This window comes from Mustelus asterias, chromosome 19 (assembly GCF_964213995.1).
Source record: "Mustelus asterias chromosome 19, sMusAst1.hap1.1, whole genome shotgun sequence".
NCBI classification, from domain to species: Eukaryota; Metazoa; Chordata; class Chondrichthyes; order Carcharhiniformes; family Triakidae; genus Mustelus; species Mustelus asterias.
This window is the reverse complement of record NC_135819.1, coordinates 62,198,893-62,224,108: the sequence shown is the minus strand read 5'-3', so window position 1 is coordinate 62,224,108 and position 25,216 is coordinate 62,198,893. Positions and strand designations below refer to the sequence as shown.

The following is a 25,216-nucleotide window of genomic DNA, read 5'->3' as shown; positions in this document are numbered from 1 at the left end:
GGCCCATTGAGTCTGCACCAACTCTCAGACAGAGGATCCCACCCAAGCACTTTCCCGTAACCCCACATACTTTACCCCACTAATCCTCCTAATCCACACATCTTGGGACAGTAAGGGGCAATTTAGCATTGCCAGTCCACCTAACCTGCACATCCTTTGGCTGTGGAAGGAAACCAGAGCATGCTGAGGAAACCCATGCAGACACAAGGAGAAGATGCAACTCCACACACACACCCAAGGCCAGATGTTGAACCCAGGTCCCTGGCACTGTGAGGTAGCATATATACTAAGTGAAAAGAATCCCAGCCTCCATTGATGAAACTGCCCCTCTCAATCCCACTAATGAGCCAGGCCAACGAGTCAATTATCAGGTATACTGCAGGCACCCTATTTTGTGGCAAATCAATTAACCAATTAAATCAAATGAACTGAGGGACAAATTAAAGGAGCAGCCCCTTAAAGGGACACTACTTGAAAAAAAAGCAAACCACAAATTAAATTTAAAACATCAAATCAAAATGTGATCAAAACGTCAATAATGCACCCCACTCCCCGCGGTGCCCATCAGGCATGGAAGGCCTCGATGGTGCGTAGACACCATGTGCTCCCACTGCAGGGATACCTGGCTGTGAACGTAGCTGCAGTAGAGAGGCAGATAGTCAGGTCAGATGACTGCCCCTTGGTTGCCTGCTGTCTGGACCTGTTGATTGCGCGTTTAGCCAAGCCCAGGAGTATTGCGGACACACTGGGCTGATCAGTGAATAAGAGAGAAAGTGCATTGATATAGCATCTTTCATGAACTCAGCAAACAAAGTACTTTTGAAATGTAGTTGCAGGTGTCAATATCATGAAGAGTTGACTCAGTTCCAATCTTTCAGCATCAAATGCACCTCATCGTAACGCCAATTTAAATTGAAAAAGACCCCACTTCCCTTCCCTAGCTCTAAGCCCTTCATTGATCCATAGAAATAAAAGCAGAAGATGTATGAAACGGGCTACCAATTTTAGATTTATGCAAAGATTTAGAGCATACAGTTCAGCTTATAACCAGGAGTTGAAGTTTGCCCATGCACAATTTAGCAGTGCGAATGCCCATGTATTTAATCAGAAGTCCAGATAGATTGCATTGGTGCTTTTTAAAATAATCTGGGGAAGAGACAGCAGAAGCATTATGCCACGTATTTAACAATTTGTTACAAAAAGATGTAGTGCCAGAATACTGGTAGATAAGTTATTATCCTATATGTAAGAAGGGAACAATAAACAAGTTCATGAACATCATGTGTAGGAAAGATAAAGACAGAATGGCAGAAAAATAGAAAAAACGTGGGAATCAAACATAAAGTTATTAATAGTCAGTATGCATTTCTTTGAGTGACTTCACAGAATTCCTTGAAGAGGTAACAGATTAGACAATGATTGGAAAGGGACTACATAAAGATTAATGAATATCAGAGCATAGATCAGTGATAAGTAAAGGAATGGGTTACTAGCCGGCTACAAGACAGAAAACAACGATGAGGGATCATGAGTAGTTATTCAGGATGGCAGAAAGCTCCACAAGGATCAAGGTTGAAAAGCAGGAAAATTGTGCTAAAGTTGTATAGAAACTTAGACCACACTTGGGGTGCTGCTTACATTTCTGTCACCATATATGAAGTATATTGATGCACTAAAAAGGATGCAAAGAAAGGTTTATGATGATGATATCAGAATACAAGATATAGCTATCAGGGAAGATTGAAGGATAACCAGATCGAGTTCCTATTTTCTTGAGAAGGAGGTGAGGCTGATTTAAACAATACATCGGTGGTGATTCTGCTTTTCCCATTTACAGACATTAGACCCAACTTCTGTTTCTTTGTCCCATTACCACCTCTTAGAGGTCACCAATCAAATAGTAACCAGGAAATTGAATCAGGAATTCAGAAGAAACTTTCACCGAGAGTAGTGAGAGTGCGTATCTCTTACCACAGGCAGTGGGTTGAGGCAAATAATATAGATGCATTTAAGCGAAAGTTAGATATGCATAAATGAGGGAGAAGGGAATAGAGAGTTATATTGATAGAATTAGACAAGGAAGTGTAGTAGGAGGCTCAAGTGGAGCATAGATAATGGCATGATTGTCTGAATGCCATCTTTGGAGATTTGCCTGAATTGTACAGCTCAGTAGTCAAGAATTTATGGAGTTGTGGTGGTACCCATGTACAGTTCACTGTGTATAAAACAAGTTATCATTGAAAATTTGATGCAGAGACTGCAAGTGGAATTGAGAGAATATTAAACATATTTCTGCGTTGGAGAGAAATGGTGGTAGATGGGATTGGGAGATGTGGAGGAAAGGTTGGTAGGGTTGAGGAATAAGGGTTAGGGGATATGGTGAGTGAGTGGATATGTAGAGTTGGGGAATATAGGAAGAAGGTAGATAGATAGAATTGGGCAACATCAAAAATGCTGCGTTTCTTGGGAAAATTGCGTCTTTTTCGGTCATTTCAATTTTCAAAAACATGCATATTCTCATTTTACATAACATGCACAGAGACATTTTATATACATTTTTTATTAGTTTCTTATCCACAAGAGTAAAATGTAATCATGTTCCCCTTACAATAAATTTCTCCCACTCTCTGTTAAAAAAGACTGTGAGCCAACCCCTCCAACAAGTTTATTAATGCCCAGAATGATCCCTTTTTACACATATCACAATACCCATAATGTACAGAACAGCTTAGCTAGTCACCAATTGTTACATTCGCAATAGCATATATTGTGAAGTACAATCAGTTTGAACAGTCTCCACCCAGGTCGTCCAGCCCACACATTGAGGTAAAGTTGGCTAACCACGTCTGGGGCTACACCCTCCAACCTCCATTTAGAAGATCTTTTCTCCCTTGGTATCTTGACTTGGCTGATCTGATCCAATATGCCATGAATCTCTATCTCCTATGGCAGGGAGTGGAAAAGAAACGTGGTGGGGTGGCAGGGAGTGGGGGTGGGTGAGAAACAGAAGAAAATAGCAGACAATTCCGCTCAATCTCTCAGCCACCATCACCACCCCTCAAGAACACTTCCACCGCTTTCACCGTTAAGTCAGTAAGCCTGAACTTTCGTTTTGACACCATGCCGCCAGATAGCTGGACAAAAACCCTGCTTCCTCTAAGGGTTTCCTTATTATAGTCTCTAAAGACTTGTCCACACCAGCCAATGCAAAATAACAAATGGAGACACATTGTCACAGAGAATTCACTTGTGTGTTTGCTCTCTACAGTGAAAGGTCTGGTCATGTGGCCTGGGAAAGTATTGTAGAACTCCATTCTTCATCTGAAGGATTGGAAGTCTCAATAGGGTTGTAGCTGTATGCTCAGGCTGCTGTGAAATAAATAAGCCTGGAGGCTGCCTACAGCTCAGGTCTGCAACTCTTAAGGACCTAGTCCACCCACCCACAGCTGTGTTTCAATTGGGTTAATTGTGAACACCAATCTCCTAATACAGAAATCTTAGGTTTTAGACCATACACGTAGGACGAAAAAGAATCAAATGTTTAAATGATTTTTTTTTTTTAAAGTACAAATGTCATTTTTGCTGTTCAAGAGTGTAAGAGTGTGCTGGGGGATTGGGCCATGCTGTGTTCTTGGCTCTCAGTCCGAAGGAGCCACAATAAGGGGTGAGAGGAACTCAGAGTGGTGGATTCCAAAGGTGTACTTGGGGTAGTTTTTATGCAAGTTCACCTGGAAAGAAATCACAAAAGGATTAAATTGCTAAGTCTGTCTACATATTATAAAATACAACATAAATAAGTTCGTGCATTCCTTTCGATGACCACAATATTTAAGATACCCTCCACCTGAATGGTGTGGAACTCAGAGCAGAGAGGTCTCATGTTCAATCATTGATCTGACGTGTGGATTATCTGACTCCTATATTGGGCCTGAGTAGGGTCTGGACTCAGGACTCAGGGTGGGGGGGTGGAGTGTCAGATTTGCCATGATCTTGCCACATTCCAGATGTGATCTGCTGAACCAGGCTACAAATGTAGCAAATCTGAACCATAGCCAAGGACAGTGGTCACATAGTTTGCAGGGACTCGAGGGGAGGTAGAAATTGGGATAGATTGTGCTCACTTGTTGGAAAGCAGGCACCAAGAAGTTGGATTTGTCATTGACCAACACTAATCTGCCTGGGACTTAGGCTCACTGCTAAATTCAGGGGGTCCATAATTCCAGCACCTCAGGTGGATGCCTAGAATAACAACTCAAGTCCTGCCTTTGTCCCCCTACTCCTATTGCCTAAATGCCAAGGAATAAGCCAGTCTTAAGAACAGTAGGCTGCCATTCAGCCCCTCAAGGTTGTTGTGCCATTCAATCAGATTATGGCTGATCTGTACCTCAATGTTTTGGTTCTGTATTCTTTAATACCCTTACCTAATACCAGTGAACTGGCTCTCACAGCCCAAAAAACATAAACCAAGCTCAAAGAGTTATGCTTCCTGTGATGGGGAAAAGTAGGGCAGTAAATTTGTTCTCATCTGCAGCATAAATGGTCAATTGAAGTGGTTGCCCTCTAATGCAGGGATAATGTTAATCAGTAAGTCCATATTCTGATCTTGTTGCCCAGACTGCCACCTCTTTATTAGGAGAGTTCATGGTCAGGAATCCTTGTAAGTAAAGTGAAGGCAACAGTTTTTGAATCCATCCCTCACGACACTTATTCCTCAAACATTTCTCTATACACAACCACGTGGGATCGTCTTTGGATTCCACTTACATCATCCATTTCAATGTCCTTACTAAGTTATTTAACCAATTTCCCTTTGAGTGAAAGAGTTCTCCTCCCCCAACTTCCCGTACCTCCTGCAATTTGAACCTTTCAACTCACCTTTAAAAATCCCCTTCAAAATCTGAAAAATTTGCTAAGGCTGTCATTTACAAATGGAAAAGAATGTGACCAGTTTGTCCTTCCAGGCTGCCCATATTAATAAAGCACAGCTTCAGGTGGGAGTCAGTATTGAAGCCTCCAATTTGTGGCCTGGGACTTAATCTCTCCTCAAACTCATGCTTGGAGAGGTACCCTACCCACCCCACCCCCTCCCCCCCGACCCTACCCCCCTTCCCTCCCAGGTTCTCCCCCTTAGTTAAAATGGTTCCTTTAGTGTCACTCAGGAACTGTGATGGTGTGAATGCTGGAATCTATCAAAGAACAAAGAACAATACAGCACAGGAACAGGCCCTTCGGCCCTCCAAGCCCGCGCCGCTCCCCGGTCCAGGATTGAATCCTGAATCCAGGATCCCCGCCCAATTTTCCAGCCTATCTACATCCTAATATCCTATCCACCGAGCTGTCCCTCACAGCTACGATGCTTTGTTCATCACAACCTATTAACTCACCCCCACCCCCCCATTTCAGACCATGTGATCTCCAGGGAGAGGCGAAAACCCAGAGTGAAAACCCCAGGGCCAATATGGGGGAAAAAAATCTGGGAAATTCCTCTCCGACCCCCTGAGGCGATCGAAACGAGTCCAGGAGATCACACTGGCCATGAACAGAAAATGCTTCCCAACCCTATTCATTTCCACTTCTGCTTTACGAACACCATCAGAATTCCCTGCCCCCGAGACAGGTTCCCAACTATCCGCAGTCTCGCTCTACTGGCACCAGCAAGATGATCATAGAATGAAGCCTTGAAACGAGAAACAAAGAACAATTAGCCTGCGACGCTCCCTAGTCCAAACTAGACCACTCTTTTGTATCCCTCCATTCCCACTCCGTTCATATAGCTGTCTAGATAAGTCTTAAACGTTCCCAGTGTGTCCGCCTCCAACACCTTGCCCGGCAACACATTCCAGGCCCCCACGACCCTCTGTGTGAAATATGTCCTTCTGATATCTGTGTTAAACCTCCCCCCCTTCACCTTGAACCTATGACCCCTCGTGAACGTCACCACCGACCCGGGGAAAAGCTTCCCACCGTTCACCCTATCTATGCCTTTCATAATTTTATACACCTCTATTAAGTCTCCCCTCATCCTCCGTCTTTCCAAGGAGAACAACCCCAGTTTACCCAATCTCTCCTCATAACCAAGCCCCTCCATACCAGGCAACATCCTGGTAAACCTCCTCTGTACTCTCTCCAAAGCCTCCACGTCCTTCTGGTAGTGTGGCGACCAGAACTGGACGCAGTATTCCAAATGCGGCCGAACCAACGTTCTATACATCTGCAACATCAGACCCCAACTTTTATACTCTATGCCCCGTCCTATAAAGGCAAGCATGCCATATGCCTTCTTCACCACCTTCTCCACCTGTGACGTCACCTTCAAAGATCTGTGGACTTGCACACCCAGGTCCCTCTGCGTCTCTACACCCTTTATGGTTCTTCCATTTATCGTGTAGCTCCTCCCTACATTATTCCCACCAAAATGCATCACTTCGCATTTATCAGGATTGAACTCCATCTGCCATTTCTTTGCCCAAATTTCCAGCCTATCTATATCCTTCTGTAGCCTCTGACAATGTTCCTCACTATCTGCAAGTCCTGCCAGTTTTGTGTCGTCCGCAAACTTACTGATCACCCCAGTTACTCCTTCTTCCAGATCATTTATATAAATTACAAACAGCAGAGGTCCCAATACAGAGCCCTGCGGAACACCACTAGTCACAGGCCTCCAGCCGGAAAAAGACCCTTCCACTACCACCCTCTGTCTTCTATGACCAAGCCAGTTCTCCACCCATCTAGCCACCTCCCCCTTTATCCCATGAGATCCAAACAGCTAATTCACATCTGGGGTTACTATGGCACAGTAAGAAGTTTAACAACACCAGGTTAAAGTCCAACAGGTTTATTTGGTAGCAAAAGCCACTATTTATTCAATTTGCCTTTGAGTGAAAGAGTTCTCCACCCCCAACTTCCCGTACCTCCTGCAATTTGAATCTTTCAACTAGTGGCTAGTGGCTTTTGCTACCAAATAAACCTGTTGAACTTTAACCTGGTGTTGTTAGACTTCTTACTGTGTTTATCTCAGTCCAACGCCGGCACCTCCACATCGTTACTATGGCAGCCAGTTTCAGTTCATTTTAAAGACAACCCACTGAAACCCACAGCTCAAAACATTTTGAGAACAGCCCAGGAATTAGATCCATCTATACCCACAGGGCACACATGCAGACTAAGGCACTAACTGATCTTTGGTGGGGAAAGTCCAATCTAACAGATTTGAAGGTTTAAATGAATTAGATTCCTATTCAGAATCCCTACTTACATCTTCTGCTCTGTAACGACCTGGTCCTGGTTTCAATGTTGTGTCTCCTGGAATCAGATTGCGTTCTACTATGGTATATTTGGGTGCTCTGTTTTTGAAGACATCGGTATCTACATGTTTGTATGCACACGGGCCTGGTGTCTGCAATTAAAGGTAAAAAGACATGAAGGCCAGTCAGACAAAGTGAAGGTCAGATTGCCACTTTGACCAGATCCTCTGGTGCTAAACTGAAATCAGAGCCTTGACTGCACTCATCCAAGAGAATTGTCCTTTCAACACAGCAACACTGACAAGAGCAGCTCCACAAATGGGAAGGTGACTAAGTGATGAAGGTTTCAGTGGGTTCTCTGAGCATCAGGTAGAGCATTTTAGTAAACTGAAGGTTTGTAATGTGAGCATTAGTGGGAGGAACATTTCCAGCTCTCCACGGCAGATTCAATGGTGGGTGAGGGGGATGGGGAAATGGGCATCGGGGGGGGGTTGGGGGAAGGGTGAATGGGGGTTGAAGGATGGGGGTGGATGGATGTAATGGGGAAGGGTGTTGGGGGGAGTAAGGGGGGCATTGTGGCTGGAGCTCAAAAATCAGTTTTCCTGCCGGTGTAAAATGGTGACAGGATCCTCCATTCTCAGTTGCCATGGTGGCTCACAATTCCTGCCAGAGACCAGCATGAAATTGTTGTGGGAAAATCACCACTCGGAGTCAGACTTAAAGATTCAACATGCAGTTTTATTGGACAAAGCTTTGGGAGAAGCGCTGGGCTCTCCGCAGTGCGCGCAGTCACCTTCTCAACTTTACAATGGCAGTTGAGCATAGAAATCATAGAAATCATAGAAACCCTACAGTGCAGAAGGAGGCCATTCGGCCCATCGAGTCTGCACCGACCACAATCCCACCCAGGCCCTACCCCCACATATTTACCCGCTAATCCCTCTAACCTACGCATCTCAGGGGCAATTTTAACCTGGCCAATCAACCTAACCCGCACATCTTTGGACTGTGGGAGGAAACCGGAGCACCCGGAGGAAACCCACGCAAACACGAGGAGAATGTGCAAACTCCACACAGACAGTGACCCGAGCCAGGAATCGAACCCGGGACGCTGGAGCTGTGAAGCAGCAGTGCTAACCACTGTGCTCTTTATACACTTTCAAATAATGGTCAAGTACGGACATCAGCAGTTATCACATCGTTATACATTGAGTAGACAAGTACGGACATCAGCAGTTATCACATCGTTATACGTTGAGTAGACAAGTACGGACATCAGCAGTTATCACATCGTTATACATAGACAAGGACGGACATCGGCAGTTAGCACATCGTTATACATAGAGTAGATACATTTATGCATTTATGTCCCCCATCAACGACTGATCTCGTTACTAAAACTTATTGTTTTGGTTCTGCTTTATCTCAAGCAGCTAGGGGACCTCAAGGTCTGATCTGTTTCCTGCAGCAATTTAAACACTAACAGGTTTTAACTTGCTGTGCAATGTCTGTGCCCAAGTCAGCACATCTTAATGTCTTTTCCCAGAGTCCATTTTGTGCCAGGTAACCATTTTGTATCCTTTAATTTTGATTTTACTCCAACAAAACCGATTTGAATGCCACTAATGGGAGGCAGATGAAAGTTCAACCGGAATCGTCACCAACCACTCTTCCCCGCTCATTTGTCCATGACACCAGAAGGAATCACGCAGGTCCAGAACACATCTGGATGAATGTGGCTAGTAAATGTCAGCACTTATCTTCAGAAGGCCTGGGGCCGCTCAGGGAGATGAGAAGATGGAGGCTTCCAGCGAGCGGACCCTGGAATACCATGTGAAGCACTGGGTGCCTGGAGCATCAACTGCCTGGATCTTTCCTTGCAACAGTGCAGGAAGTTATAAGCCCCAGCACAGCAACCTCTCCCAGGGATTGCACCTTCATCCAGAGACTTTTCCCAGGGATCGGACCTCCATCCAGAGATTTCTCCCAGGGATTGCACCTTCAAATTGCAGGTGGAAGTCTGTAGAGATTCTGTTGAGTGATATGAGTCTGTGCTCGGGGATGGGAGAGTGAGGCTTTGACAATCTCAAGTGAAAAGGTACTGAGGATTATTTGAGGGGATGTGGAAAGTGACACGGATTCAGGGTGGAGGGGCGTTGGAAGAATGAGGGGGCGGAGGAAGATGCATTTCTATTATTACAGGGATGGGATATTTGAGAAAGAGGGCACTTCTACATTTATCTGGATGGCACAGGAGCTGATGGGGGAGGGTTGAACGGTTGAAAGTGATTCCTATGGTATGGTCAATATTTATGTTGGTGGGGGGTGGGGTGGGATTGTGGATGGTGTGTGTGGATGATAGGAGAAGGGGAAAAGGTAAGCTGTTAGACTGCATCCCAAATGTTACTATCACCATGGCTGGTCGCAATAACGCAGGGACTGATGGTGCAGATCTCGAGATGCTGCATGGGAGTTGGGAGAGATATAGATCGTCTCAACTGAAGGAAAAGCCCAGCACATGCTCTTTGCAATGCTATAGCCCTGGGACAGAGGAGCGTGTGAAGGTCAAAGGTTCAGCATGCATGGAAGAATGCTTGCACATGTTCACAAGGGTTCTGGCTTTACCTCCTTGTAGATGCTCTGACTCCAAGGGAAATGGGGTGTCCATCAGAAGGGAGAGTGAGGTGCCAAGGTTTGAGGATTATCATAAATAAACCACACAAGACATGATGCAAATGAACTATATTTATAAATGTTTAATATGTGTCAAGTGGGGAAAAACATAAAGATGGATACCTAAGGGCGGCACGGTAGCACAGTGGTTAGCACTGCTGCTTCACAGCTCCAGGGTCCCGGGTTCGATTCCCGGCTCAGGTCACTGTCTGTGTGGAGTTTGCACATTCTCCTCGTGTCTGCGTGGGTTTCCTCCGGGTGCCTCCCACAGTCCAAAGATGTGCAGGTTAGGTTGATTGGCCAGGTTAAAAATTACCCCTTAGAGTTCTGAGATGCGTAGGTTAGAGGGATTAGCAGGTAAATATGTGGGGGTAGGGCCTGGGTGGGATTGTGGTCGGTGCAGACTCGATGGGCCGAATGGCCTCCTTCTGCACTGTAGGGTTTCTATGATTTCTATGATCTAACACATAAAATGGCTGCCTGGCACATAAACAGTCACCTGGGAAAGAGACATTAAGCAGGCACTGACTTTTAGCGCAGACAGCTACTTGAAATTAAAACATGAAGGACAGACAGTTATTTAAAGTTAAACATGCAGGAATCAGATCCTGCAGGAAGCCAGTAAGGGCTTGAGGCACTTTTAAGATTAGGACAATAAGGACTGATAAAGAGATTAGCCACAAACTGTAACGGGAATGCATAAATGAAGGAAAACCAATTACTGTATGTATAGACCGAAACTAAGTCATTGATAGGGAAAATGTATCCATTCTATGAAACAATGCAATGTTAAAAGCCAACGTCTGTATATGTCTGGCTGTAACGATGTGTTAACTATTGATCCTACTCAATTGTAACGATGTGTTAAATGGCTAATGTCCGCACTATCCATTGTCTGAAAAGTATAAAAATGAACCACTCCTATTGTATCATTGAGCGAAGGTAGCTGCCTAAAGTACTGCGGAGTGTCAGTGCCTTTTCTCCACGAAGCTTCATCAAATAAAACTGTATTGTTGAAACCTCCAAGTCTGACTACAAAGTGGCAATTTTCCCACAACTTGTGTAACAGTGAGCACCTGTGCAAGTATTTGTGAATTAAAAGCTTCACTTCTCTTTCCCTCAAACCCCTTCTAAATGCTCCCCTAACATCCGCAGCAGGATTGGAGGCAGCCTGCGGACCAGTTAGCCCTGAATGACCTTGGGGCTGTCCTCTGGAGACGAGGCCGAGAAGACAGTCCCTCTCGGGCTGTCCTTCTGTGAGGCAGCTTCCCTCTGTGGCAGAAGAGGGCGAGGCTGAAGGAGTCACAGGCAATCAGGATACAGAGGGCTGAACACCATTGGAGAGGCCTGAGTGGAGGTCCCAGTGTTGTCCAACTACTGCTCCTCCTCCCTCTGGGTGCCGAAAGACCCCTATCTGATGCCTTGGGGGGGGGCACCTGGTGGGAGGTCGAAGTGCTCCATCCTCTCGCGTATCTGCTGCAGAAGCTCATCCATGGTTACCATGGCGGAGTGTAAGTCTACGCTCATCTCTGGCAGAATCTGCTGGACCTGGGTCTTTATGGTGTCTGCCACCCCCCCCACGGAGCCTCCATGTGTGCACAGCTCAGTGCCACTTCATCAGCCAGCCAGTGGACAGACTCCTCTGGCTGAGGGCCTCTGCCTGACTTCCCCTGTCTCATGCAGCCTCTCCAGTATCACTGGGAAGGCCAATTCCAGAGGTCCTTTATCGGGTGTAAACTGCCTCTTCCTCAGCACTCCTCCAAGTGCCAGTGAGCTTGCTGCCTCTCCTGCTGTGGACATGTACAGTAACCACCAAACTACGAGACCCTTCCTACTCTGGAACTAATATCCATCAAGGTGTGCGTCTCTGGGCTGGTGAAGGGTGCAGGTGTCTGCTGTGTTATCTCTACGGGCACACTTCCTTCATCAATGATGTCTGTGCTCCTCTCTGGGCTTGTACCAGTGCTGGACAAGCCTCCCTCTCCTCGGTGACATCTATGAGTGAGAGAGGAGAGAGTGAGTGACCACATGAGCTGCCTCCAACATGGAGGCACTCTTGACCCTGAGGTATCTATGACAAGCATGGATTCTTACTTATTGGAGGCCGCGAGCCAATCTCTCTGTCTCCAATGGATCTGTCCCACTCTATCCCTGCCAGTTGTGCTGCCCACTCTTCAAAATCCGTTCTTTTCATCATGGCCGACCCCCCCTGTTTTCTCCCTCTCTCCACGATTGTGGTTTAACATTCCCTGTGCAGAGAGAGAGGTGGGGGTGACAGCAATTGGGTTTCAGGTGTCTTTCCCATGCTTCCAGTCTTACAAATAACCCCTTGGATTGTGGAACATGTGATTGATGCACTGCAGGTTGTCCAGAAGGGTTCAGGGCCAGCACCCTCCAGAATGGTGAGTCCGCACTAATAGGCTAAGGCTAAGAGAAGCATGTTACTTGTGGTGCTTGTTGGTGCCCTCAATGCCCATGCCATCTCCTCAATCAGCGGGGTGGATAAGTTGCTGCCCGGGTGCCTCTTAAATATGACATCCGGATATGATGGTAGGGAGTGTGCCATCCAGCCCGCCCACCACGTTAGACATCAGGAAACCCCCAAGTGTATAATTAATGAGACCGGGATCGTATTGTGTGCTAGGAGGAACCACTCCCTGTTCTTGCCCCGACCTCGGTATTTACTCCCAGAAGGGAAAATTCCATCCACTGACTTTGTTTGAGAATGTTGTTTTTCCGGGTAGAGGACCGGGGTCTGTTATGGGAGTGCTGACTTCTTTCCAGATGTGGACAATCCTTTGCTTTATGGACCCGGGCCTGCTTAGATCACGCCTCAAAAGATTATTTCATAAGATCAAGATGGGTAATGAAAAGGTATTTTATAAAAATAGTTCAGACTTGTATTTACATTTTTATCATTCATTCTGGGGATGTGGATGTCATTGGCAAGACTGGCATTTTTGGGCAAAGTCCCTCACTCCATTTTAACTGCATTCTCCCCAACATCACAACCTCCCAAAGCTTGCACCGTTTCCAACAGATGATCCCAAAATGAAAATATAGGCCTTGACCCCCATGACCCAGGTTTAAATTCACTGACCTTCACAATGTTACTCAGCATGCTACCAAATGCGGTTTTCTGTGAGATAGAGTAGGCAGGTGCTGCTTTCAGGTGTGGGATTTTTGGCCCGTTCACTGCCACATCTTTGTATCGCGCAGGCCCTAGAGTGCAGAAAAAGAAACAGAATTGAGCTGAGCCACTCATGTGGCCACAATGTGGCCAGGTCAGGCGGTCTGGATTTCAGACAATAACTTCCAGGTGCTGAACTGAAGCCTAACCAGAGGGCCGAGCCTCGGGGTTCCTCTCAGGGATAGAACCTCACAGCACAGCAGGCCACTCATCCATTTCATCCAGTGCTGGCTTTCTGAAAGAGTTCCTCACAACCCTCTAAATATTCCTTGTTCAAGTGTTTATCCAGTTCCTTTTTGGAAGTTATTATTGCAACAGTTTCCAATCCCTTTAAGGCAGCGCTTTCGAGGTTTATTAACTTGCTAAGTAAAAAAACATTTTCCTCAATTCATCCCATTTTTTTCCCAGTTATGTTAAATCTGCATTCTTTGGTTATGGATCTTTGTTATTATTCCAGCAGAAGACTACATGATTTGGGACTTTTTAAAAATAAAATAGACCTTTTATCTGCTCTGCTCATGAACAACCACCTTACAACCTTACCAAGTTTCACCACAGATTTTCAGGAGGGAACCTTAGCACCTTCCTCACTATTAGGCAGCGTTATATATGACAGTGATCAAAACTGGTAAAAGTGGAGCAGAGCAGGGACACCACTGTAAAAGGGGCTCGTTGGTATGGTGAGATTCCCTCTTTAAACTCAGTTTGCATTTGAGAGCGGAGATCGAAACACGCACACACGTGAAAGTGTTTGATTGTCACAGAGAGTTGGCAGGGACAGAGCAGCTTAGGCAGTGTCGTGGCAGGGCGAGTGCCAAATGTGCCCGATCTCGGCAGGGTGAGGCTCCATGGAGCCCATCAGCTGCTGAATGGGATGCAGCAGCTGGTCAATGTTGAGGTGGGGGGTTGGGGCGGGGGGGGGATGCAGGGGAAATGACAGCAAGAGGACAATCATAGGGTGGAATATGAGGAGGGGAGAGTGATGGTCTGGGTAGGGGAGACCTAAACGTTCCACCTGAGGTCTGGAGGACGTACCTTCACCTCAGTCAAAACTGCTTTCAGGTATCTTTTGGTCCCAGACTCACGTCCTGCTCGAATTAGATTTATCCAAAATGGCAGACAGGCTGGAAGGGACTGAGGGGGCGTGGACAAGTGGCAGAGGGCGCAGACGAGTGGCAGAGGGCGCGGGCGGGTGGCAGGGAGTGCGGGCGAGTGGCAGGGAGTGCGGGCGAGTGGCAGGGAGCGCGGGCGAGTGGCAGGGAGCGAGGGCGAGTGGCAGGGAGCGCGGGCGAGTGGCAGGGAGCGTGGGCGAGTGGCAGGGAGCGCGGGCGAGTGGCAGGGAGCGCGGGCGAGTGGCAGGGAGCGCGGGCGAGTGGCAGGGAGCGGGGGGCGAGTGGCAGGGAGTGCGGGCGAGTGGCAGGGAGCGCGGGCGAGTGGCACGGAGCGTGGGCGAGTGGCAGGGAGCGTGGGCGAGTGGCAGGGAGCGCGGGCGCGAGGGTGAGTGACAAGGGTTGAACGAGTGAGGGTCAGTAACAGACTGAGGGAGCGTGGGAGTGTGACAGGGACTGAGGGAGTGAGGGTGAGTGACAGGGACTGAGGGAGTGAGGGTGAGTGACAGGGAATGAGGGAGCGAGGGTGAGTGGCAGGGACTGAGGGAGTGAGGGTGAGTGACAGGGACTGAGGGAGTGAGGGTGAGTGAGAGGGACTGAGGGAGTGAGGGTGAGTGACAGGAACTGTTAAATCCTAAACTAATTGCCGGAATTTTGAACATGGCAAAGATAAGGATGAATTATTTATTGTTTATGTTCAGAGATGACTGAGGACTCAGCCAATCCCTTGTAAACATGAAGACATTGTTCACCTTTTAAATTAAAACTTTTTCATCTTCATTTGGCTGGACTGTGAGGGATTGTCAAAAACTATTTCAGCAACATTGCTCTGAATATTCTGGATGGCAGGCGCTGGTCCCCCACTCTCTGAAGTGGAGGTTCAGAATCCCCAGTGACTCCCCGAGGCCCGCAGCCAATTGGTTGCAGGTGGGACATCCAACCCTCACTCGGAAAGAAGTCCCGCTTTATGGAGTAGCCAGCAAATTAGATTGCTGGCAGTTCTCCAGTCCCTGCAGATATAGTACTGTAGTGGACAAAACAACACAACACTAAAACAGAAAATGTTGGAAAATCTCAGCAGGTCTGACAACATCTGTGGAGAGAGAATAGAGCCAATGTTTCAGGTCTGGATGACCCTTTGTCAGAGCTGGAAATGCACTAACCTGCCTGAGCCTAAGTGCCAGAGCTGGATGATGTTAACTGTCAAAGGTCAGAGGGTAGGGAGTATAGGGAAGATCTAAGGCACAAAGGGGGCGATCAGGATCTCCGGAAAGAGGCCTGGGGGAGTGGGGGTGGAGGGAGACCCGAAGGTCACTGGATCTTAAAGTAAAGGTGCCCCCATTCAGAAGGGAGCTTCTGATGGCCGTGCCCCCCACAGCTCACCCCCTCCAGCTCCACCCCACCCCCAATTCCGATCCCACCCAATTCCTGAACAGGATTTAACTTTGATTCTTTCCAGCCTTCCCCATGGAGATTTAATGTTCCCGCCAGCCTACAAATTAAGGCTGGGTGGAAACTACCCTTAAGTGGCCATTAATTTGCCACTTAAGGACCTCAGATGGAGCAAGAACAGGCTTCCCATCTGAGGTCTTGCCCACCCCAGCGTAAAATCGCTGTGTGGTCAGATGGGCGGGAACCCGGAGGAAATCCCATCCCTTCAATTTCACACTCTGTCCCCACTGAGCAACCCGCCGGGTGGGGGAGGGTAAAATTCAGGCCATTGTATTCACCCTCAGAGGCAATCACGTTTCGGGAAACAGGCTTTATTACTGGTAGCAGCCAACCCGAGAGCAGAAATCTAACCGGCCCATAATTAAAGATCAGAGCAACAGTTACTGTACCTGGACCTTCATTCATTTTAAACCCGACTGTTCTCAGTGAGATGGAATAGGCTGGTACATTGTGATGAACTAATCGATCTGCCTGGTGGACCCTGTAATTTGCTGTTTGGAGGAAAATAGAGAAAAGTGAAAGGTCCATTAACAATTAGTGTCTCTTATTCATATGTAACTTAAAGAACTTGCATTTATATAGTGCCTTTAACATAGTAAAGTGTCCAACTGCTTCACACAGGAGTGTTTCCCTGCGAACACCATGTAAACATTGACACATGAAGCCAGACTTGTGAGCCTCCTCTTATTAATGGCGAGGCAAGAGAAGAGAGATGAATATGCATAGATCAGGCAATCCTGGGGCAGAATTTGAGCTGGAGGATGGGGAGCATAAGATTGAATGGATTGGATTCCCCCGAGATCCCACCTGCCCCGGCTCAGAGACAATTTCACAGTTGGGTGGACAGGACTTTGGCAGAAATCCCACCCTTTCACCCACTAAGGCCTTAAGTGGTCACTTAATAGCCAGGAATCGTAATGTGGCAACTAGGGGATTTTCACAGTAACTTTATTGCAGTGTTAATGTAAGCCTACTCATGACACTAATAAATAAACTTCAAAACTTTAAAAAAACTTGAAGTTAAGGGCTCTTTCACATCCAGTCTCAACTGATAGGCTGGTGGGACCAGGTGTGAGTAGGGTGGGAAACAGAGAATTACATTCTTCTCCATCATAGGTGGGAAGGGACTGGGAGAGCGGGGAATGCCACAATCTGAAGGCCCTTTCAGATTTGGGGCACCCTCCCCTCCGATACCTTGTAGATCCAGCCCTCCCTCGCCACCTGGTCTCTCCCCTGACGCCGCAGTTGCCCCTCTCCCAACCCCCCAGGACATCCCCTACCCACCCACCCCTGAGAACCCCAGGACTTACCTTGAGGACACTCCTGGGATTCAGTCCCAGGCAGAGATGCAGTACCTCTTCTGGCCACTGCAGCGCTATGCCTTGATAGGTCAGAGAATGGTTAGCCAACCAGATTGGCCAACAGGCCTCATGGGCAGGACATCCTTGCCAGTGAGCGTTAAATGGCAAGAGGTTTTTAAGAGTTAGCGATTGCCCTGATGTTGAAAGTATTCTGACAAAATCCTTGAGCTGCTCACCACACCCTGTCAGTGGACACCAGGATCACTGTAGACTTGAACCTTTTCAACTCTGGCCCCTTACAGGGATTAGCTGTGGTTCTTGGTGACAATAGGCTTCACACTAGTGCATCTCGCAGCTTTCTAATGCTCTATTTGTGAGGGGGATCGTGCAGACAATTTCAGACAGATGTGAGCTGCAGGGGCAGTAGGTTTTGCTTCCATTACCTAATTTCCCCCAAGTGCAGGGCAGAATCAGTTGTCCCCATGTGGTTATAAAGACACCAAGTGAATGGCCAATTGGATTCATCAACAGGAAAGGCTTCCACTCCCTCAATAAGACCACAACAAGAGCTTCCTGATGTGTACACTCACTTTCCTGTCAACCACCATGACCTCGCCATCCTCCAGCAATGTAGGGTATCACAGGTCTTCATTCCAACCCCTGCCCCCACCTCACAAACTTTATGGATGGATATAAACGATCTGGAATAAGGTGTAACTGGGGTGATCAGTAAGTTTGCAGACGACACAAAATTGGCAGGACTTGCAGATAGTGAGGAGCATTGTCAGAGGCTACAGAAGGATATAGATAGGCTGGAAATTTGGGCAAAGAAATGGCAGATGGAGTTCAATCCTGATAAATGCGAAGTGATGCATTTTGGTAGAAATAATGTAGGGAGGAGCTATACGATAAATGGCAGGACCATAAAGGGTGTAGATACGCAGAGGGACCTGGGTGTGCAAGTCCACAGATCCTTGAAGGTGACGTCACAGGTGGAGAAGGTGGTGAAGAAGGCATATGGCATGCTTGCCTTTATAGGACGGGGCATAGAGTATAAAAGTTGGGGTCTGATGTTGCAGATGTATAGAACGTTGGTTCGGCCGCATTTGGAATACTGCGTCCAGTTCTGGTCGCCACACTACCAGAAGGACGTGGAGGCTTTGGAGAGAGTACAGAGGTGGTTTACCAGGATGTTGCCTGGTATGGAGGGGCTTAGTTATGAGGAGAGATTGGGTAAACTGGGGTTTACTGAGGATGAGGGGAGACTTAATAGAGGTGTATAAAATTATGAAAGGCATAGATAGGGTGAACGGTGGGAAGCTTTTCCCCAGGTCGGTGGTGACGTTCACGAGGGGTCATAGGTTCAAGGTGAAAGGGGGGAGGTTTAACACAGATATCAGAAGGACATATTTTACACAGAGGGTGGTGGGGAATGCGCTGCCAGGTAAGGTGGTGGAGGCGGACACATTGGGAACGTTTAAGACTTATCTAGATAGCCACATGAACGGAGTGGGAATGGAGGGATACAAAAGAATGATCTAGTTTGGACCAGGGAGCGGCACAGGCTTGGAGGGCCGAAGGGCCTGTTCCTGTGCTGTATTGTTCTTTGTTCTTGACTCTTGGCCAATGCCAAGAACCAGCACGCAGTTTGTGGGCCCTCGCTAGAACAGAATATCCCTCCACCAGCTCTCAATGAGCTGCTTGACAATTTTCATTGGATTCATTAGTAGGGTCAAATGGGTTCTTGGCATTGGCCTCCCCGTCACCCTTATAAATTCTGCTGGCAGTGGGAACGGCCATAAGAAACCAGCACACAGGCTGGCACTGCTATTTCATCACTTGCCCACCTCCAATCTCACCCCTGGCAGAACCCAAGAATCCAGCCTGGGATTTTCACATAGGGAACTAGCAGATCTTCTGTCATTGCTCATCAGTCAGACCACATTAGGGCCAACCTTCAGAAGATTGAAAGAATTTATAAAGAAGCTTTCAAGAAACCCAGACAAAGACAATAAAAGTAATTGAATAGTGATGTGAATCATTCCCTGTCTGTAATCGAAAGGAGGCATGCATTGTTGTCAGTCAGTCAAAGGCATGGCTTTTTATTGTGTAAGGTTTTAGGTTCAAGAGCCACAGATAGCTAAGATATGTGGTCAATTATTTAAATTATAATTTGAAGATAGTTTATTAAGTTCATTAAGAAGCAATAGCTTTGTTATGAAGCATTAGTTGAATAGACAGAAAAAGCATATGGCCCGTGACAGTTGAGAGCTGTTCACTGATCCTAGAATACAAACAGATCATTGGCTCAGGTCATGTTGATCTTAGTAATTTGTGGCAGTAGCATTCTGCTTTCTATTGCCTGAGGAACTCTTCCACTGGTCTTAATCCATCTCCCCTGCTCCATCTTCCATCTGAAGAAGGCAGCTGCCAAATGAGGACTGCCACCTATTGTAGAGGGATCTGGTACCTAACAGGTTGGAGTTCAGTACCAGCTACACAGTGATGTAAGAAGGTGCATAATCTTCAAGGTCAGTCTAGAGACAGGTAGCAACCTGGGGTTCTGTCCATGCCTTTCCCCTCTATTATAAATCCATATATTTGTTCAGTAATGTTAAGAAAAATGTATTTGTAAATTCAGCAAGACTGCTTCATGGGGTACATGCAGTAAACATCACGGGAACAGAACAGCCTGCTGGCAACAAGGGACAAAAATCCACATTCTTTCTAAAAGGCAGAAGGACTTACCAAAGCAACAATTCTGCACTGAAGCAACTGTACTCAAAAACCAAGATGCTGAGAGAACTCACCTGAAAAGCTCCAGAGACACAAAAGCCTGGCAGCAGAAAAAAGGCAGAAGTTAAGCTCAAGTAAAAGGCCCAGTGAATCCCTGTGGAAGGTCATCTTCAACAAAGCAGAACCAGCAGCCTGCAGGGTGAAATAAAATCTTTGCAAAGTTCCAGGCAAGCCAGTCCAGTGAACCATTTTTTAATAATCCAGTCAGGCAGAAACTGCATTGTTAATTTTGTCGCTAGTCTGAACACTGATGCGCTTCCCATGTGGCGCTGTGAGTCTACAATGTAACAATAGAAAAAAAGTGATCGAATATGGAGGAATTAAAACAACAAACTGGGTGACTTGAGATTCTTCAGACTCCCTGCCAGCAAACATTCTGACCTCCTGACCTATCCCTGACTCGCAGCACGCCATTGCAACTGAAACAACACTCAGCAGCATCCCAACCAACAGCCAGTTTGATCCTTATTCTTCCCCTGTAGATCATTACTGCCATTTTGAATTTCACGCCAAAACTGCAAAGCACACAAAATCCCATCTTTATCGATATCTTTAAACACCTTTCACTTTTAAAGGCACATCCATAGAATAAAATATCTTAAAGATGGTACACAATTCTTCACTGCAACCTCCAATGTGTCTTACCTATGGCCCTGATCAATCTCAGAATTGGAGTTATTAGGGGAAAGGCTCCTGAGGTATGGGTACTGCCACAGGGTGAAATAAAAAGTCAGATGCAGAACAAGTTAGCACGTTGCCTTATTCCATTGGGCCAATTGCAGACAATGTCATCCAACAAGCTATAGATGAATTATCTGCTGAACTTGATGAAGTTTTAACACCTTTTGATCTTTACTTCAACCTGAGATCTAACAAGATATTGGAATGTGTCAAATTTAACAGGGGAGTTACCAATGATTTTTACCGCATAGCAGAAGGATGCGAATACGATGATCTGAAATCCAATCTTACCCAAGACAGAATTATAGTTGTTGTTGGGGACAATTCACTCTGAATATCTCCAAGCCAAAGAGGACCTTACTCTCTACAAGGCTGCATTGTTAGTTAGGCTATCTAAGCAGCGAGGCCAACATAGAACCATTCTCAGAGGAGAAGGTGCTTCAGGGAGCAGATACCACACCTCAGTCCGTCACATCAGGCAACACAAGCACAGGGACCATCCCTATCCCCCAACCTCTCGGCCAAATGACCATACCAGCACTGCAATGTGCAATGCACCCACAGGAAGACCAATATCCTGCAAGTGCAGACAATGCTTCCAATGCCACAGACAGGAACCCTTCAGTGAGCTTAGACTTCAGCATTGCACAGACAACCTAAGACTCATCCATGAAGTTGAGGCCACCAGCCCCAAAAACACACAGCCTCTTCCTGGGTAACATCAGTCTATGTGGCTCTTCTATCTTGAATGCAGACATCTCAATGAATGGCCAGCTAACCAACTATAAGTTAGACGCTGGCGCCCGAGTAACAGTCCTATCAGATGAGGAACCATGACTCAAAGGCCATTTAGTCCAAACGATGGGTGCCCCACTCCAGGCACAAGGGGTGTCCAACTTCTGGCCATTGAGGTGAGGTGAAAAACAGATTATGTAGTTGATAAAGCAGTCCTTTCCGCTCCTCATTAGATACTCCTGTATAGCTCTCCTTCAACCAGCAGAAGATGTGAAGGCTATCATGGTTTCCACCCAGCCTGAAAGGCCTCCTTCCAAAGGCCCAACAACAACAACACTGTCAATCAAAGGTTGATGTTATTTGTAACCTCTCTTCTCTGTTCCCGGAGCAGGTTTGTTCTTCATTTCAGGTTCCCAAACCTGGCCAGGCCAGCCCACTGTGCAGGATGTTACCACAGCACTCCCAGTAGAAGTGACATCTGAGCCAAAATGACCACCAGTGAAGCCTCTGTCTCCACCAGTGACCACTGTGCAGATGGTAGAGGCACCAACCAATGCACAGCCCTAACACGTAACAAGCAGCTTACCCAAACCACAGCTTACATAGAAAATAGAAGCAGGAGTAGACCATTCAACACTTCAGCCCTTCGAGCCTCCACCGCCATTCATTTTGATCATGGCTGATCATGAAATTCAATATCCTGATCCCGCCTTCAACTGGAACCAGGTAGCAGCCTCACACAAACACACCTACACAAAGCTGAGCTACCTCCCTACTTTTCTTCCATCCACTGGACTGCTCTCTCTCAACCACAGAGAGCTTCAATGCCAGAAAAGGCAGAAGAAGAAGGAACACCACCGATAACCTGACAAATACTGCTTTCTTCATCCCAGAAATGGTCATTCCCATGACAATAAATCATCCTCACATTAACCAGACTGACCAGGCACGGTGCAGCATCCGTCAATAGATGAAGTGCATGAAGCTACGTCTACGTCCTGATACAACCTCCAAACCTCTGCCAATATCAAGAACCGCGAGAACCAACCACTGTCCAAACTAGACCGCAAGGCCAGGAAGGGTAAAGCTCGGGTGATTGAGAGCACCCCGGTGGATTTGCCCCTACACAAGTACTCCTGCCTGAGTACTGCTGGTGGGGACAGCCCCCCTGGGGGAAGCAGCAGTGGCCGTGTCTCCGGAGTGGAGTCCGGCCCTGTAACTCAGAGGGATAAGGAAAAGAGGAGGAAGGCAGTGTTAATCGGGGACTCGACAGTAAAGGGGTTGGACAGGCATTTTTGTGGAGGCAGGCGGGAGTCTCGGATGGTGGTCTGCCTCCCTGGGGCCGGGATCCAGGATGTCGCTGGTCGAGTCCCAGAAATCCTGAGGGGGGAGGGAGAGGAGCCAGAGGTAGCGGTACATATTGGTACCGCTGATGTGGGAAGGAAGGGGGAAGGGGTCATGAAAAGAGAGTATAGGGAATTAGGGAGACAGCTGAGAAGGAGGAAAGCAAAGGTAGTAATCTCAGGATTGCTGCCTGTGCCACGGGAAGGTGAGGGCAGGAATGGAGTGAGATGGAGAATGAATGTGTGGCTGAGGGACTGGTGCAGGGGGCAGGGATTCAGGTTCCTGGACCATTGGAACCTCTTTAGGGGCAGGTGTGACCTGTACACAAAAAACAGGTGGCACTTGAATCCGAGGGGGACCAATATCCTGGCGGGAAGGTTGGCTAAGACTACTGGGGAGAGTTTAAACTAGATAGGTTGGGGGGAGGGGATCGAGACGAGGTGACTGGGAGCGAGGAAGTTAGCTCGCAAACAGAGAAGGGTTATAGACAGTGCAAGAGGGAGGATGGATGGGGGATAGAGAAGGGGAGAGCTCAGACCAAAGGATTGAGATGTGTTTACTTTAATGCCAGGAGTATCGTGAATGAAGGGGATGAGCTCAGAGCGTGGATCGATGCCTGGAAGTGTGATGTGGTGGCCATTACAGAGACTTGGATGTCTCAGGGACAGGACTGGATACTCCAAGTGCTGGGATTCAGATGTTTCAGGAAGGACAGGGAGGGAGGCAAGAGAGGGGGTGGAGTGGCACTGTTGATCAGGGATAGTGTCACAGCTGTAGAGAAGGTGTATGCTGTGGAGCGATTGTCCACAGAGTTTCTGTGGGTGGAAGTTCGGAGTGGGAAGGGGTCGATCACTTTGCTGGGAGTTTTCTATAGGCCGCCCAATAGTAACAGGGAGGTGGAGGAGCAGATAGGGAAAAAGATCCTGGAGAGTTGCAATAATAGCAGAGTTGTTGTGATGGGAGACTTTAATTTCCCAAACATAGATTGGGATATCCCTAGGGTAAGGCGATTGGATGGGGAGGAGTTCGTTAGGTGTGTTCAGGAGGGTTTCCTGACACAGCATGTGGATAAGCCTACAAGAGGAGAGGCTGTACTTGATCTGATACTGACCAATGAACCTGGACAGGTGTCAGATCTCTCAGTGGGAGAGCATCTTGGGGATAGCGATCATAACTCTATCTCCTTTATGCTTGCATTGGAAAAAGAGAGGATCAGGCAAGCGAGGAAAGCGTTTATATGGAGTAAGGGGAAATATGAAGACATAAGGCAGCAAATTAGAGGAGTAAATTGGAAGGAGGTATTCTTGGGGAAATCTACTGAAGAGAGGTGGCAGTTTTTCAAGGAATGTCTGTCTAGAGTTCTGCAGGACAATGTTCCGAGCAGACAGGGAGGAGTTGGTAGGTTAAAGGAACCGTGGTGCATGAAAGCTGTGCGGGACCTAGTCGAGAAGAAAAGGAAAGCATACAAAAGGTTCAGAGAGCTTGGAGAAGATAGGGATCTAGATGAGTATACGGCTTGTAGGAAGGGACTAAAGAAGGAAATTAGGAGAGCCAGAAGGGGTCACGAGAAGGCCTTGGCAGGTAGGATTAAGGAAAACCCTAAGGCGTTCTATAAATATGTGAAGAGTAAAAGGATGAGACGTGAAGGAATAGGGCCTATAAAAGGTGAAGGTGGGAAAATCAGTACAGAACCAGTAGAAATGGCAGAGGTGCTTAATGAGTATTTTTCCTCGGTTTTCACAGACAAAAAGGACCTGGGTGGATGTACTGTGGGCTTGCGGTGGACTGAAAAGATTGAGTATGTGGACTTTAACAAAGAGGTTGTGCTGGAATCTTTGAATGGCATCAAGATAGATAAGTCACCAGGTCCGGATGGGATGTACCCCAGGTTACTGTGGGAGATGAGGGAAGAGATTGCAGAGCCTCTGGCGATGATCTTTGCATCGTCGATGGAGACGGGAGAGGTGCCGGAGGATTGGAGGATTGCGGATGTGGTTCCTATTTTCAAGAAGGGGAATAGGGATAGCCCAGGAAATTACCGTCCGGTGAGTCTAACCTCAGTGGTTGGTAAGCTGATGGAGAAGATCCTGAGGGACAAGATTTATGAGCATTTAGAGAGGTTTAGTATGCTCAAGAATACTAAGCATGGCTTTGTCAAAGGCAGATCGTGCCTTACGAGCCTGGTGGAGTTCTTCGAAAATGTGACTAAACACATTGACGAAGGGAAAGCGGTAGATGTGGTTTATATGGATTTAGCAAGGCGTTCGATAAGGTCCCCCATGCAAGGCTTCTAGAAAAAGTGAGAGGGCATGGGATCCAAGGTGCTGCTGCCCTGTGGATCCAGAACTGGCTTGCCCAAAGGAGGCAGAGAGTGTGTATAGATGGGTATTTTTCTAAATGGAGGTCGGTCACCAGTGGTGTGTCCCAGGGATCTGTTCTGGGACCCTTGCTGTTTGTCATTTTCATAAATGACTTGGATGAGGAAGTGGAGGGATGGGTTGGTAAGTTTGCCGACGACACAAAGGTTGGTGGGGTTGTGGATAGTCTGGAGGGATGTCAGAAGTTACAGAAGGACATAGATAGGATGCAAGACTGGATGGAGAAGTGGCAGATGGACTTCAACCCAGATAAATGCGTAGTGGTCCATTTTGGCAGGTCAAATGGGATGAAGGAGTACAATATAAAGGGAAA

At 47.2% G+C, this 25,216-nt stretch overlaps 1 protein-coding gene across 2 annotated transcripts in view; it reads right to left on the bottom strand.

Annotated features, from left to right (window-relative positions):
- Positions 1-2,581: 2,581 nt before the first annotated feature.
- cimap1b (ciliary microtubule associated protein 1B) overlaps positions 2,582-25,216 on the bottom strand; it is a 67,877-nt gene continuing 45,242 nt past the window's right edge. For both annotated transcript variants that reach the window (XM_078235713.1, XM_078235714.1), the window contains 4 exons: positions 16,058-16,159; positions 13,018-13,139; positions 7,256-7,396; positions 2,582-3,728 (listed from right to left, as the gene is read on the bottom strand). In XM_078235713.1, coding sequence (XP_078091839.1) covers positions 3,639-3,728; positions 7,256-7,396; positions 13,018-13,139; positions 16,058-16,159 — 455 coding nt within the window. In that variant the 3' untranslated portion in view covers positions 2,582-3,638. The remainder of the gene's footprint in view (positions 3,729-7,255; positions 7,397-13,017; positions 13,140-16,057; positions 16,160-25,216) is intronic.